The 16,033-nt window shown below is 37.0% G+C and overlaps 1 protein-coding gene across 2 annotated transcripts in view; it reads left to right on the forward strand.

The window, feature by feature from the left end:
* Positions 1–16,033, forward strand: part of CWF19L2 (CWF19 like cell cycle control factor 2) — a 151,717-nt gene that overhangs the window by 38,998 nt on the left and 96,686 nt on the right. For both annotated transcript variants that reach the window (XM_025928560.2, XM_086679238.1), the window contains exon 8: positions 12,099–12,760. In XM_025928560.2, the coding sequence (XP_025784345.2) occupies positions 12,099–12,760 (662 nt within the window). The remainder of the gene's footprint in view (positions 1–12,098; positions 12,761–16,033) is intronic.

A 16,033-nucleotide genomic window follows, 5' to 3' on the forward strand; every position in this document is an offset into this window, starting at 1 on the left:
TCAACCAGGCAATTAGAGAAGAAATTAAAAAATATGTGGAAACAATTGAAAATGAAAATACAACAATCCAAACGCTTTGGGATGCAGCGAAGGTAGTCCTGAGAGGAAAATACATTGCAATCCAGGCCTATCTTAAGAAACAAGAAAAATCCCAAATACAAAATCTAACAGCACACCTAAAGGAAATAGAAGCAGAACAGCAAAGACACCCCAAACCCAGCAGAAGAAGAGAAATAAAGAGCAGAGCAGAAATAAACAATATAGAATCTAAAAGAACTGTAGAGCAGGTCAATGAAACCAAGAGTTGGTTTTTTGAAAAAAATAAACGAAATTGATAAACCTCTAGCCAGACTTCTCAAAAAGAAGAGGGAGATGACCCAAATAGATAAAATCATGAATGAAAATGGAATTATTACAACCAACCCCTCAGATATACAAGCAATTATCAGGGAATACTATGAAAAATTATATGCCAACAAACTGGACAACCTGGAAGAAATGGTTAGGAATTTTCCTAAACACCCACACACTTCCAAAACTCAAACAGGAAGAAATAGAAAGCTTGAACAGACCCATAACCAGTGACGAAATTGAACCATTTATCAAAAATCTCCCAACAAATAAGATTCCAGGACCAGATGGCATCCCTGGGGAATTCTACCAGAGATAAAGCAGAGATAATACCTATCCTTCTTAAGCTGTTCCAAAAATAGAAAGGAAGGAAAACTTCCAGACTCATTCTATGAAGCCAGCATTACTTTGATTCCCAAACCAGACAGAGACCCAGCAAAAAAAGAGAATTACAGACCAATATCCCTGATGAATATGGGTGCAAACATTCTCAAAAAGATACTAGCAAATCGAATTCAACAGCATATAAAAAGAATTATTCACCATGGTCAAGTGGGATTCATTCCTAGCCTGCAGGGCTGGTTCAATATTTGCAAATCAATCAGTGTGATACATCACATTAAATAAAAGAAAAGATAAGAACCATATGATCCTGTCAATCGATGCAGAAAAAGCATTTGACAAAATTCAGCATCCTTTCTTAATAAAAAACCCTCGCAAAAGTCAGAATAGAAGGAACATACTTAAACATCATAAAAGCCATTTATGAAAAGCTCACAGCTAATATCATCCTCAATGGGGAAAAACTGAGAGCTTTCTCCCTGAGATCAGGAACACGACAGGGATGTCCACTGTCACCGCTGTTGTTTAACATGGTGTTGGAAGTTCTAGCATCAGCAGTCAGACAACAAAAGGAAATCAAAGGCATCAAAATTGGCAAAGATGAAGTCAAGCTTTCACTTTTTGCAGATGACATGATATTATACATGGAAAACTGATAGACTCCACCAAAGGTCTGCTAGAACTGATACATGAATTCAGCAAAGTCGCAGGATACAAAATCAATGTACAGAAATCAGTTGCATTCTTATACACTAATAATGAAGCAACAGAAAGACAAATAAAGAAACTGATCCCATTCACAATTGCACCAAGAAGCATAAAATAGCTAGGAATAAACCTAACCAAAGACATAAAAGATATGTATGCTGAAAACTATAGGAAGCTTATGAAGGAAATTGAAGAAGATCCAAAGAAATGGAAAAACATTCTGTGCTTATGGATTGGAAGAATAATATTGTTAAAATGTCAACACTATTCAAAGAAATCTACACATTCAATGCAATCCCAATCAAAATTGCACCAGCATTCTTCTCGAAACTAGAACAAGCAATCCTAAAATTTGTATGGAGCCACAAAAGACCCCGAATAGCCAAAGTAATATTGAAGAAGACCAAAGTGGGAGGCATCACAATCCCAGACTTTAGCCTCTACTACAAGGCTGTAATCATCAAGACAGCGTGGTATTGGCACAAAAACAGACACATAGACCAATGGAATAGAATGCAGACCCCAGAATTGGACCCACAAACGTATGGCCAACTCATCTTTGACAAAGCAGGAACGAATATCCAATGGAAAAAAGACAGTCTCTTTAACAAATGGTGCTGGGAGAACTGGGCAGCAACATGTAGAAGAATGAAACTAGACCACTTTCTTAGACCATTCACCAAAATAAACTCAAAATGGATGAAGGACCTGAATGTGAGACAGGAAACCATTAAAATCCTAGAGGAGAAAGCAGGAAAAAGCCTCTTTGACCTCACCCGCAGCAATTTCTTACAAGACACATCTCCAAAAGCAAGGGAATTAAAAGCAAAAATGAACTATCGGGACCTCATGAAGATAAAAAGTTTCTGCACTGCAAAGGAAACAATCAACAACACTAAAAGGCAACCTATGGAATGGGAAAAGATACTTGCAAATGACATATCGGACAAAGGGCTAGTATGCAAAGTCTATAAAGAACTCACCAAACTCCACGCCTGAAAAACAAATAATCCAGTGAAGAAATGGGTAGAAGACATGAATAGACACTTCTTTAAAGAAGACATCCAGATGGTCAACAGGCACATGAAAAGATGCTCAACGTCACTCCTCATCAGGGAAATACAAATCAAAACCACACTCAGATATCACCTCACGCCAGTCAGAGTGGCTAAAATGAACAAATCAGGAGACTATAGATGCTGGAGAGGGTGTGGAGAAACGGGAACCTTCTTGCACTGTTGGTGGGAATGCAAACTGGTGCAGCCGCTCTGGGAAACAGTGTGGAGGTTCCTCAAAAAATTAAAAATAGATCTCCCCTATGACCCAGCAGTAGCACTGCTAGGAATTTACCCAAGGGATACAGGAGTCCGGATGCATAGGGGCACTTGTACCGCAATGTTTATAGCAGCACTCTCAATAATAGCTAAATTATGGAAAGAGCCTAAATGTCCATCATCTGATGAATGTATAAAGAAATTGTGGTTTATATACACAATGGAATACCATGTGGCAATGAGAAAGAATGAAATATGGCCTTTTGTAGCAGCGAGGATGGAACTGGAGAGTGTTATGCTAAGTGAAATAAGTCATACAGAGAAAGACAGATACCCTATGTTTTCACTTTTATGTGGATCCTGAGAAACTTAAGAGAAGACCATGGGGAAGGGGAAGGGGAAAAAAAGAAGTTGAGAGGGAGGGAGGCAAACCATAAGGGACTCTTAAAAACTGAGAATAAACTGAGGGTTGATGGGGGTGGGGGGAAGGGGAGGATGGGTGATGGGCACCGAGGAGGGCACCTTTTGGGATGAGCACTGGGTGTTGTATGGAAACCAATCTGACAATAAATTTCATATTAAAAAAACATTGCTTGTTAAATTTCGATGTATTTATTTTTATAGATTTCTTTCCTGTTTTTTATATACTTTTAAAATAGTTTTATAAAAGTAGGCTCATACAATACATTCTGGGTTTTTTTATGTACTAATAGAGGCATAGTTGGATGTCAGTAAATACACATTTTAATGACCTTAATATTTTAATATATATTTGTATGGATTTGCCATGTATTTATTTACTTAATGATGGAGTGACATTTTTATTTTATTTTCCCCTGTTAAATAATATTGTACTCATCATCTTTGTTTAATGCATTTTGTAAACTCACCAGGTTACTTTCTTAAGATGAATTACTAAAACCAAAATTGTTATTTGAAGGATAGGGATACTTAAAATGAGTTGTATATTAACACATTTCTCTACAGAAAGGATCAAACAAATTATATTTTCATTACAATGACTCTTATCACATGATTTTGTTAGTCTTCATAGTGTGCTACTGTGGTAAGCAGATTTTTTTTTTCTTTTATTTTTGCTTACTAATGCACTGGAATGTTTTTCCATATTTTTTTGGTCATTTGTATTTTTTTTTAAATGTTATTTATTTTGAGAGAGAGGGTGCATGAGAGTACGCATAGAACTAGGGAAGGGCCAGAGTGAGAGGGAGAGGGGATCCCACATTGCAGAGCCTGATGTGGGGCTCAAACTCATGACTGTGAGCTCATGACCTGGGCTGAAATTAAGAGCTAGATGCTCAAGTGACTCAGCCCCCCGGGCGTGTTGGCCATTTGTATTTTTAAGTGAATGGATTGTTGATGACATTTACCCATTTTCCCTTTGGGATATTGATTGCTCTAAGGTCTTTTAATCTGTTGTAAATTTTTCTCTCAGTTTCATGTTTAGTTTTTACTTTGTTTATATTTGCTATGGGTAGGTTTTGAACATTTTTACCTAACAAAATCCATCAGGTTTTTCTTTCATCACTTAATATTCTTGCTATAATTCACTGAAAGGCTTTTGTCACCCAAAAAATCATTAAAAATGTATGTCTGTATTTACTTTGAGTACTTGCTCAATATTTTTTATGGGTATCTTTCATCTTTTTGGAATATATATATATATATTTGTGAATGTTGTAAAGTAGGTTTCTAACTTTATGTCTTCAGATAGTCATTTATAATATATTGAATAAGTTTTCCCACTACTTTGAAATGACACGTTTATTATATATTAGTTTGTCTTTTATAAAATGAGTCTATTTTACTGTCAAACCTATTCTGTTGATTTTTCTGCTGTTTCCTGGAATTAGTATCCTACTCTTATAATTACTGTTGTTTTCAGTAACTCATGCAGATAGTAAATGATTAGTGAACACCTACTGTGTGGCAAGGTCAGTCTTTTTTTATTAGTCATTAAAAAATTAGCTCTTCATTCTTACACATTTTTCGGTTGTTGTTAAATGTAAAAAAATTGTTAAAAAAATATAGAAATTGTTTTGTCAAGTTCAAGCTCAACTGAAACATTTTCCCAAAATTTATCATAAACTTACATATCTTTTTGGAATTTTGATTTGAATTTAACTAAATTTAAATTTAACTAAATCAGGGATGATTAATATCTTTATAATGTTGAATCATCCTAAAATATTGGACATTTATTCAAATTTTCATTTATGTTCTTCAGTAAATTTCTCTGTGTAATTACTATGCATGTGTCCTTAAGGTTTAAAAATCTTTTTTTCTATTTTATATTGAATCTTTTTTCCTTTGTGGGTTCAGACTTGCTGTTGGTGCTAGAAGGCCATTATTCTAAACTCTCGTCATGAAATCTAATTTTTTAAATTGGGTCATCTGGAAAGATAGTTATATACAAATGATTTCTTTGCTTTATCCCCTCACTATTAATGATGTTTGATCTTTTTTGTCTTCTCAAAATAGAATTTCAGAACTTTGATAGAAGCCCTGGAAGCTAGTTCTCTTGTTTTTCAGTGTAAATGCTAGCTTCTTGCATTTAAGATGAAAATTATCATCTTTAGAAAGTATCCTTGCATTCAGAGTTTAGTAGATAGTAGAGGTGTTCTTTTGTTTCCTTTTTTAAAATTATAAATGGGTATCTTAATTTTTATGAAATAACTGTTGTGATGTCCTTTGAGATGATAGGATTTTTTTTCTTTCGGTTGATAATGAGATGAATTGTGTTAATACATTTCCTAATGTTAGACTGCTCTTGCATTCTTTGAATGACTCCTATTTGATCATGGCATTTCCTTTAATATACTACTAAATTAAATTTGTTAATATCTTATTTTGAACTTATATCTTCACTTACATATGTAATGGCCTTCAGTTTTCTTCGTATGTTATTTTTATTAAATTTTGATAGGGTTATTATAAGTTTATTATTTGAATTGTGAAGTTTGTTATAATTTCTGAATGCTTTAGAACAGTAAAAACATTGGCTTTGTAGTCAAATAGTCCTTAATTTCAATATTCGTTTTCTTCCTCTTTTGGTGTGTGGCCTTAGCTTCCTTTTCTCCCCGTTATAAAAACACCTCTATTAAATAGCAACCTCGTAGGATTCTTGTGAGCATTAATAATAATTTGGGTCCTTTTCATGTGCCAAACACTGTTGAAGTGCTTCATGTATAATTAATTTAATACCATAACAGTTCTATTATTCTTATTTTGCAAATGAGGAAACTGAGGCAGACAGAAGCTAAATAACCAAGATTAGATGGTTAATCAGTAGATTTGAACCTAGGTATTGTCTCCTAAAACTCATTTAAATGATGTAAAATAGGTAATATAATGAGAATTGGATAAATTGTGGTAATTGGTGTTTTTTTTATCATTACCATACTTTATTGACTCTAAGAAGCCACTAATAGTAGATACACCGTTATTTCATGTATCGATAAGAAAGTAAAAAGCTGCCTTTAAGGCAGTGTTTTTATTATGAAACTACCCTCCCTCCTGCCCCAACCCCCTCCGCTGCCATCATTTCTGTTCTGTTCATATTGTTACTTGATTTAAGAAACATGTCAAATCTATAATATTAAATAATTAAAAAAATGAAACATTAGGTATTATCTCTGCCTAGGCTAAGATAATAATTTTACCATATTTTGATCCCCCATCTCACCTCTCAGACTTGGTTAAAATAATTTGAAAAAAAATTTTTAAGTTTTAAATTTCAGTTTGTTAACATATTGTGTAATATTAGTTTCAGGTGTACAATGTAGTGATTTAGCCCTTTCAGACATCACTCTGTGCTCATCACAGCAAGTGCTGTCCTTAATCCCCATCACCTGTTTCCCCATCACCCCACCTACCTCCCCTCTGGTACCCATCAGTGTGTTCAGTATAGTTGAGAGTCTGGTTCTTGGTCTGCCTCATTTTCTCTCTCGCTCTCTTTTTTTTTTTTTTGCCCCGTTTGCTTGTTGGTTTTGTTTCTTAAATTCCACATATCACTGAAATCATATAGTGTTTATCTTTCTCTGACTGACTTATTTCGCTTAGCATAATATTCTTTAGCTCCATCCATGTTGTTGCAAATTGCAAGATTTCTTTCTTTTTTATGGCTGAGTAATACTCCATTGTGTGTATACCACATCTTCTTCCTCCATTCATCAGTCAACGGATACTTGGGCTGTTTTCATAATTTGGCTATTATCGATAATGATGCAATACACATCAGGGTGCATGTATCCCTTTGAATCTGTATTTTTGTATTCTTTGGGTAAATTCCTAGTGGTGTGATTGCTGGATCGTAGGGTAGTTCTATTTTTTAACTTTTTAAGGAACCTTTGTTTTCCACAGTGGCTGCACCAATTTGTATTCCTACTAACAGTGCAAGAGAGTTTCCCTTCCTCTGTCTTCTCACCAATACCTGTTGTTTCTTGTGTTGTTAATTTTCGCCATTCTGATAGATAATAATGTAATATCTCATTGTAGCTTTGATTTGCTTTTCCCTGATGATCAGTGATGTTGAGGATCTTTTCGTGTGCTTGTTGGCCATCTGGATGTCTTCTTTGGAAAGATGTCTGTTCAGGTCTTCTGCCCATTTTTTAATTGGATTATTCATTTTTTAGGTGTTGAGTTTTTTTTTTTTTTAATTTAAAGTTTGTTTATTTTGAAAGAGAGAGAGAATGAGCAGGGGAGGGGCAGAGAGAGGGCCAGGGGTGGGGGGGACAGAGGATCAGAACTGGGCTCTGTGCTGACAGCAGAGAGCCCAATGTGAGGCTTGAACTCATGCATTGTAAGATCACGACCTGAGCTGAAGTTGGATGCTTAACCAACTAAACCACCCAGGTGCCCTGAGTTTTATAAGTTTTTTTTTTATATATATATTTTGGATACTAATCTTTTAGCTGATACGTCATTTGCAAGTAATTTCTCCCATTCTGTAAGCTGCCTTTTAGTTTTGTTGATTGTTTCCTTTGCTGTGCAGAAAGTTTTTATTTTGATGTAGTCCCAATAGTTCATTTTTGCTTTTATTTCCCTTGCCTCAGGAGACATATCTAGTAAGAAATTAATGGGCCAATGTCAAAGAAGTTCCTGTCTGTCTTCTCTTCTAGGATTTTTATGGTTTCATGTGTCACATGTAGGTTTATTCCATTTTGAGTTTGTCTTTTTGTGTATAGTGTAAGAAAGTGGTCCAGGATCAACCTTTTGCTTATAGCTGACCAGTTTTCCCAACACCATTTGTTGAAGAGACTATCTTTTTTGCATTGGATATTTTTCTCTGCTTTGATTGAAGATTAATTGACCATATAGTTGTGGGTTCATTTCTGGGTTTTCTATCCTGTTCTAGTGATCTATGTGTCTATTTTTGTGCCAGTACTGTACTGGTTTGATCACTGTAGCTTTGTCATATAACTTGAAGTCCAGAATTATGATGCCTACAGCTTTGCTTTTGTTTTTCAGGATTGCTTTGCCTATTTTGGATCTTTTGTGATTCCATACAAATTTTACAATTGTTTGTTCTAGCTCTGTGAAAAATGCTGTTGGTGTTTTGATAGGGATTGAATTAAATGTGTAGATCGCTGGGAGGTATAGACATTTTAAAAGTGTTCTTCCAATCCATGGGCATGGAATGTCTCTCCATTTTTTTGTGTCATCTTTCCATTTCTTTCTTCAGTGCTTTTCATAGTACAGGTCTTTCATATCTTTGGTTAGGTTTATTCCTAGGTATCTTATTGTTTTTGGTATAGTTGTGAGTGGGATTGATTACTTAATATCTCTTACTGCTGCTTTATTATTGATGTATAGAAATGCAACAGATTTCTTTATGTTCATTTTGTGTCCTGCAGCTTTGCTGAATTTGTGTTTCAGTTCTAGCAGTTTTTTGGTGGGTTTTCAATATATAGTTTCTTGTCATGTGCAAGTAGCAAAAGTTTGACTTTTTCCTTGCCAATTTGGATGCCTTTTCTTTTTGTTGTCTAATTCCTGAGGCTAGGACTTCAGGTACTATGTTAAATAACGGTGAGAGCAGACATTCCTGTCTTGTTCCTGACCATAGAGGAAAAATTCTCAGTTTTACCATTGAGGATGACATTAGCTGTGGTTTTTTCATAGATGGCCTTTATTATGATGAGGTATGTTCCCTGTAAATGTACTTTGTTGAGGGTTTTTATCATGAATGGATGCTGTACTTTGTCAGATGCTTTTTTGAATCTGTTGGAATGATCATATGGTTCTTTTCCTCTCTCTTACTGATATTATCACATTGATTGATTTGCAAATATTGAACCACCCTTGCAGTCCAGGAATAAATCCCATTTGGTCGTGGTGAATGATTCTGTTAATGTACTATTGGAAGTGGTTTGCTGGTATTTTTTTTTTTTTTTTTTTTTTTTACATCCAAGTTAGGTAGCATATAAATGGGTAATGCCCCTTACCCATTTAACCCATCACTCCTCCCACAACTCTTCCAGCAACCCTCTGTTTGTTCTCTATATTTAAGAGTCTCCTATGTTTTGTCCCCCTCCCTGTTTTTATATTATTTTTGCTTCCCTTAGGTTCATCTGTTTTGTATCTAAAATTCCTCATGTGAGTGAAGTCTTATGCTATTTGTCTTTCTCTGACTAATTTTGCGTGGCATAATATCCTCTAGTTCCATCCACATAGTTGCAAATGACAAGATTTCATTCTTTTTGATTGCCAAGTAATACTCCATTGTATATGTATACATCTTCTTCTCCATTCATCTGTTGATGGACATTTGGGCTCTTTCCATACTTTGGCTGTTGTCGATAGTGCTGCTATAAACATTGGGATGCATGTGCCCCTTCAAAACAGCACACCTGTATCCCTTGGATAAATAAATACCTAGTAGTGTAATTGCTGGGTTGTAGGGTAGTTCTATTTTTAATTTTTTGAGGAACCTCCATACTGTTTTTCAGAGTGGCTGCACCAGTTTGCATTCCCACCAGCAGTGCAAAAGACATCCTTTTTTTCCGCATCCTCACCAACATCTGTTGTTGCCTGAGTTGTTAACGTTAGCCATTCTGACAAGGTGATGTGGTATCTCATTGTAGTTTTGATTTATATTTCCCTGATGATGAATGATGTTGAGCATTTTTTCATGTGTTGGTTGGCCATCTGGATGTCTCTTTGGAAAAGTGTCTATTCATGTCTTTTGCCCATTTCTTCACTGGATTATTTGTTTTTTGGGTGTTGAGTTTGATAAGTTCTTTATAGATTTTGGATACTAACCCTTTATCTGATATGTCATTGGCAAATATCTTCTCCCATTCTATTGGTTTCCTTTTGTTTTGCTGATTAGTTCCTTTGCTGTGCAGAAGGTTTTTATTTTGGTGAGGTCCCAATAGTTCATTTTTGCTTTTAATTCCCTTGCCTCTGAAGACGTGTTGAGTAAGAAGTTGCTGTGACTGAGGTCAAAGAGGTTTTTTCCTGCTTTCTTCTCGAGGATTTTGATGGCTTCCTGTCTTCCATTTAGGTCTTTCATCCATTTTGAGTTTATTTTTGTGTATGGTGTTAGAAAGTGGTCCAGGTTCATTCTTCTGCATGTCACTGTCCAGTTTTCCCAGCACCACTTGCTGAAGAGACAGTCTTTATTCCATTGGATACTCTTCCCTGCTTTGTCAAAGAGTAGTTGGCCATACATTTGTGGGTCTGTTTCTGGGTTCTCTATTCTGTTCCATTGATCTGAGTGTCTGTTCTTGTGCCAGTACCATACTGTCTTGATGATTACTGCTTTGTAATACAGCTCGAAGTCCGTGATTGTGATGCCTCCAGCTTTGGTTTTCTTTTTCAGGATTGCTTTGGCTATTTGGGGTCTTTTCTGGTTCCATGCAAATTTTGGGATTGTTTGTTCTAGCTCTGTGAAGAATGCTGGTGTTGTTTTGATAGGGATTGTTGGTTTGCTAGTATTGTATTGGGAATTTTTGCATCTGTGTTCATCAGGGATATTGGCCTGTAGTTCTCTTATTTGGTGTTGCCTTTATCTGGATTTGGTATCATGGTAATGTTGGCCTCATAGAATGAATTTGGAAGTTTTCCTTCCATTTTTTTTTTTTTTTAATTTTTTAACGTTTATTTCTGAGACAGAGAGACACAGCATGAACGGGGGAGGGGCAGAGAGAGAGGGAGACACAGAATCTGAAACAGGCTCCAGGCTCTAAGCTGTCAGCACAGAGCCCGATGCGGGGCTTGAACTCATGGACTGCGAGATCATGACCTGAGCCAAAGTTGGACGCTTCACTGACTGAGCCACCCAGGCACTCCTGGATAAGCCCTTCATATGTGGAAATTAGCTTGGGAAATTTTCTTATATTATTCTTATTACTGATATTATTGTTATATTGTTAATACTTTGCTCTATTTTTGCTCTTTCCTTCTGGAAGTACCCATATGTGCATATTAGATTCTCTAGAGTTAATTGTCCTTGTCTTTTTTCCTTATAACTTACATTTATTTACCATCTTTTCTTAAGTAGACAGAATTCCCAGACTAGTGTGGAGTTCACTAATTTGGATGTTTTCTTTTCTTTTGTTCACTATATATATATATATATGCATATTTTTGGACACGTAGTTTTCATTTACAAGTTTGTCTTGTTCTTGGACTGTTCTTTTTTCATGAGAATCTGTTTTGTTTTAGTAATGTTGTGACCTCTTGAATCTCACTGACAGTAGGAATTAATTTTTCATAAATGATATCTTCGCTGTTTTCTGTATTATATTTTGTTTTAGTGCTGGGCAGTTGGTCTAAGTGGCCCCACATTTGAGTTCTTATATTTTTTTCATTGTTTGGTAATTTTTTGTTGAGTAATCGTATTTTTTTTAAGCATTTATCTTAGGATGATATATTAGTTTGTTAGGGCTGCCATAACAAAGTTCCACAGACCAGGTGGTTTAAATAACAGAAATTTATTTTCTCACAGTTCAGGAAAATTGAAGTCCAAGATTAAGGTGTTACAATGTTTGGTTTCTTCTGGAGCATCTCTTTTTGGCTTATAAATGGCTGCCTTCTCTATGTCCTCACATGGTATTTTCTCTTTGTGTACTTATCTACTATATCTCTTTGTATTTCCATATTTCTTCTTATAAGAACATCCATCAGGTTGAATTAGGGCCCAACTGAACTTCAAGCGCCTGTCTCTAGATGCTGTCATGTTCTGAGGTACCAGAGGTTAAGGCTTCAACATATGAGTTGGGAGAGGGCACACTTAAGCCCTGATCAGGTAGAATGATTATATGGGTTCTTTCTTCTCTCCTTTATTGGGTTTTTCTTCATTGTGCCATATGATGGTGTATCACGGCACAATGGCAAATGGGGGTACAAGTCATTGAACCTTTCTTAATTTCAGATATCTTGTTTACTTTCTCTCCTTTGTAGTCAATGGAAATATTTCAGTCGAAATTAGAAGAAGCTGAAAAAACTGCATCCACAAAAGAAGAGTGTAAACGAGAACGGTGGAGGAGACCAACATGTTCAGATAAAGCACAAAGTAGTCAAGAAAGTAGAAAATCAGACTTGGTAAAAGATAATAAAAGTTCAACGGATAGATATAGTTCAACAAGTATTACAAACAGTGTCAATAAAGAAAGGTCTAGTGGTGATGAAAAAGATAATAGGTCGGGGTCTTCAGAAACGTATAGAAGACAATCCAATCCGAGCCAAAATCAAGAGTTTTCTTCTCTTGGAAATTTGAAACCTAAATTTTTAAGACCCTCTGATGATGAAGAACTGTCATTTCATAGCAGGGGCAGAAATTTTGACCCATCTAGTTCATCTTCAGTACCGGTCACTCAGGATTCTGTGCATCGTGGTTTTCGAAAACCCACAGAAAACAGTGAAGAAAGTTCATCGTCATGGAGCCAATCTGGTAGGAGAGAAGGAGACAGGAAACATTCAAATCAACGGTCAGTGGACACCCGTGGCAGTGTCGGCGGTGGGCACATTTCTGAAGACACAAGAGAGAAATCATGGGACGAAAGCTTGAGAGGTGATTCTGTGAAGAAAGAGCATTTGCAGGACGCAAAGTCTTCCTCTGCTGGGTATTCTGTTATTTGTTTATTAAGCTGTTAAATGTTAAATATCAGAAGATTCAAAGAAATTGAGCCATATTTTTAAGAAATCAGTTATTAATGAGATGATCTGTTTCTTAAATTTTGTGGAAGAGATAAGATTTGCCCATTTAACAAATCAGTAGTTTTGTTTTATGGGTTGCATTTATTTCATTTCACGGTTTCATTTAATAAATGGAAGAACTCAGTAGCTATATTAGCTCAAAATCTGTTGCTTTTTTGCACATTAAAATATTAAATGAGTTAATAATCCTTTGAAATGGATATGCCACAGGAGGTATTTTGGTAGATTGTGCTCCTGCTGCCATAATTGCTTTCAAAGGAAACCACTTAATTGTAAAGCATAATCATAATTGTAAATATGGCATGCCTGTCTGGAGGTAGCCCTCATATGAAGTGAAAAAGATATACAGAAGATCCTGTAGAGGAAAGCATGAATTAATAGACTGTTTTGCAGACAAAGAAATAATCCACTTTGGATAGTTGACTGGTTTTAAAGATAATGTTAGAGTTTTAAAAGGGTGCCTGTGTGGCTTAGTTGGCTGAGCATACAAATCTTGACTTCTGCTTAGGTCATAATCCTAGGGTCATGAGATTAAGCCCCACGTTGGCCTCTGTGCTGAGTGTGGAGCCTGCTTAAGATTCTCTCCCTCCCTCCCTCCCTCCCTCTCTCTCTCTCTCTCTCCCTCCCTCTCCCTCTCCCTCTCTCCCTCTCTCTCTCTCTCTCCCTCTCTCCCTTCCTCCCTCCTCCCTCCCACCCTGCCCATCCCCTGCCTGCATGTGAGCACCCATGCTTTCTCTCAAAAGAAAAAAAAGGGAACTATAGGTAGGTTAGTGGTTGTACCTGTAGTAATTAGGCATAGCACTCACTGGTGTTACTATTCTTGCACCTCTTGTACTTATATACAGAGTTGAGTCAGTAGAACAGGAAACCCAGGTTGAGTGGGATCAAACCTAGGAAAAATTGACTTAGCTATACAGTTGGTTGTATTGGAAATAGCCATAAGTGGGGAAAAAAGTGTCCGAAGAATAATGAGTAGCTTAGAATGATCATTAAAATATGTTTTAAAATACCACCAAATGAATAGGACCCTCAAGGAAGAGGTTTTAGGAAATAATAGAAATCACTGGTGGCAGTTGTAGGTATAAACGTTGTGGTTTGGGGGTCATGAGTATGGCAAATCATTTTTCTTAATCCCCTCTGAAGCTGTGGATTATAAAGCACCATGTGCAGCTTTCAGTGGGAGGAAGCTGGCAAAACCTGGACTGAGTGATGGGAGCCCCAGTCAGATGGGCTCTGGTTCAAGGCAGGGTTTTGTTCCCAGGAAACCAAAGGAGAAATCTGGTTGTACTGACTGGATAAACAGGACAGGGGTTAGAGAATGTCTTATGCTGTCTACATATATAATTGTCCAGGCTTTGCTCCACCTACTCTGGAAGGTAACTGTTTCTAGTCCCCAGCTGCTGGCACTAGGAGACTCTTACTTTTTTTATTTTTTATTTTTCAATATATGAAGTTTATTGTCAAATTGGTTTCTATACAACACCCAGTGCTCATCCCAAAAGGTGCCCTCCTCAATACCTATCACCCACCCTCCCCTCCCTCCCACCTCCCATCAACCGTAGTTTGTTCTCAGTTTTTAAGAGTCTCTTATGCTTTGGCTCTCTCCCACTCTAACCCTTTTTTTTTCCTTCCCCTCCCCCATGGGTTTCTGTTAAGTTTCTCAGGATCCACATAAGAGTGAAACCATATGGTATCTGTCTTTCTCTGTATGGTTTATTTCATTTAGCATCACACTCTCCAGTTCCATCCATGTTGCTACAAAGGGCCATATTTCATTCTTTCTCATTGCCACATAGTACTCCATTGTGTATATGAACCACAGTTTTTTTTATCCATTCATCAGTTGATGGACATTTAGGCTCTTTCCATAATTTGGCTATTGGTGAGAGTGCTGCTATAAACATTGGGGTACAAGTGCCCCTATGCATCAGGACTCCTGTATCCCTTGGGTAAATTCCTAGCAGTGCACTTACTGGGTCATGGTGTAGGTCTATTTTTAATTTTCTGAGGAACCTCCACACTGTTTTCCAGAGTGGCTGCACCAATTTGCATTCCCACCAACAGTGCAAGAGGGTTCCCGTTTCTCCACATCCTCTCCAGCATCTATAGTCTCCTGATTTGTTCATTTTGGCCACTCTGACTGGTGTGAGGTGATATCTGAGTGTGGTTTTGATTTGTATTTCCCTGATGAGGAGCGACGTTGAGCATCTTTTCATGTGCCTGTTGGCCATCCGGATGTCTTCTTTTTTTTTTTTTTTTTAATTTTTTTTTCAACGTTTATTTATTTTTGGGACAGAGAGAGACAGAGCATGAACGGGGAAGGGGTTAGAGAGAGGGAGACACAGAATCGGAAACAGGCTCCAGGTTCTGAGCCATCAGCCCAGAGCCTGATGCGGGGCTCGAACTCACGGACCGCGAGATTGTGACCTGGCTGAAGTCGGACGCTTAACCGACTGCGCCACCCAGGCGCCCCGCGGATGTCTTCTTTAGAGAAGTGTCTATTCATGTTTTCTGCCCATTTCTTCACTGGGTTATTTGTTTTTCGGGTGTGGAGTTTGGTGAGGTCTTTATAGATTTTGGATACTAGCCCTTTGTCCGATATGTCATTTACAAATATCTTTTCCCATTCCGTTGGTTGCCTTTTAGTTTTGTTGGTTGTTTCCTTTGCTGTGCAGAAGCTTTTTATCTTCATGAGGTCCCAGTCGTTCATTTTTGCTTTGAATTCCCTTGCCTTTGGGGATGTGTCAAGTAAGAATTTGCTGCAGCTGAGGTCAGAGAGGTCTTTTCCTGCTTTCTCTTCTAGGGATTTGATGGTTTCCTGTCTCACATTCAGGTCCTTTATCCATTTTGATTTTATTTTTGTGAATGGTGTGAGAAAGTGGTCTAGTTTCAATCTTCTGCATGTTGCTGTCCAGTTCTCCCAGCACCATTTGTTAAAAAGACTGTCTTTTTTCCATTGGATATTCTTTCCTGCTTTGTCAAAGATGAGTTGGCCATACGTTTGTGGGTCTAGTTATGGGGTTTCTATTCTATTGCATTGGTCTATGTGTCTGTTTTTGTGCCAACACCATGCTGTCTTGATGATTACAGATTTGTAGTAGAGGCTAAAGTCTGGGATTGTGATGCCTCCTGCTTTGGTCTTCTTCTTCAAAATTACTTTGGCTATTCAGGGCCTTTTG

This window comes from Puma concolor, chromosome D1, assembly GCF_028749965.1.
Source record: "Puma concolor isolate L17-30 chromosome D1, mPumCon1.1.hap2, whole genome shotgun sequence".
NCBI classification, from domain to species: Eukaryota; Metazoa; Chordata; class Mammalia; order Carnivora; family Felidae; genus Puma; species Puma concolor.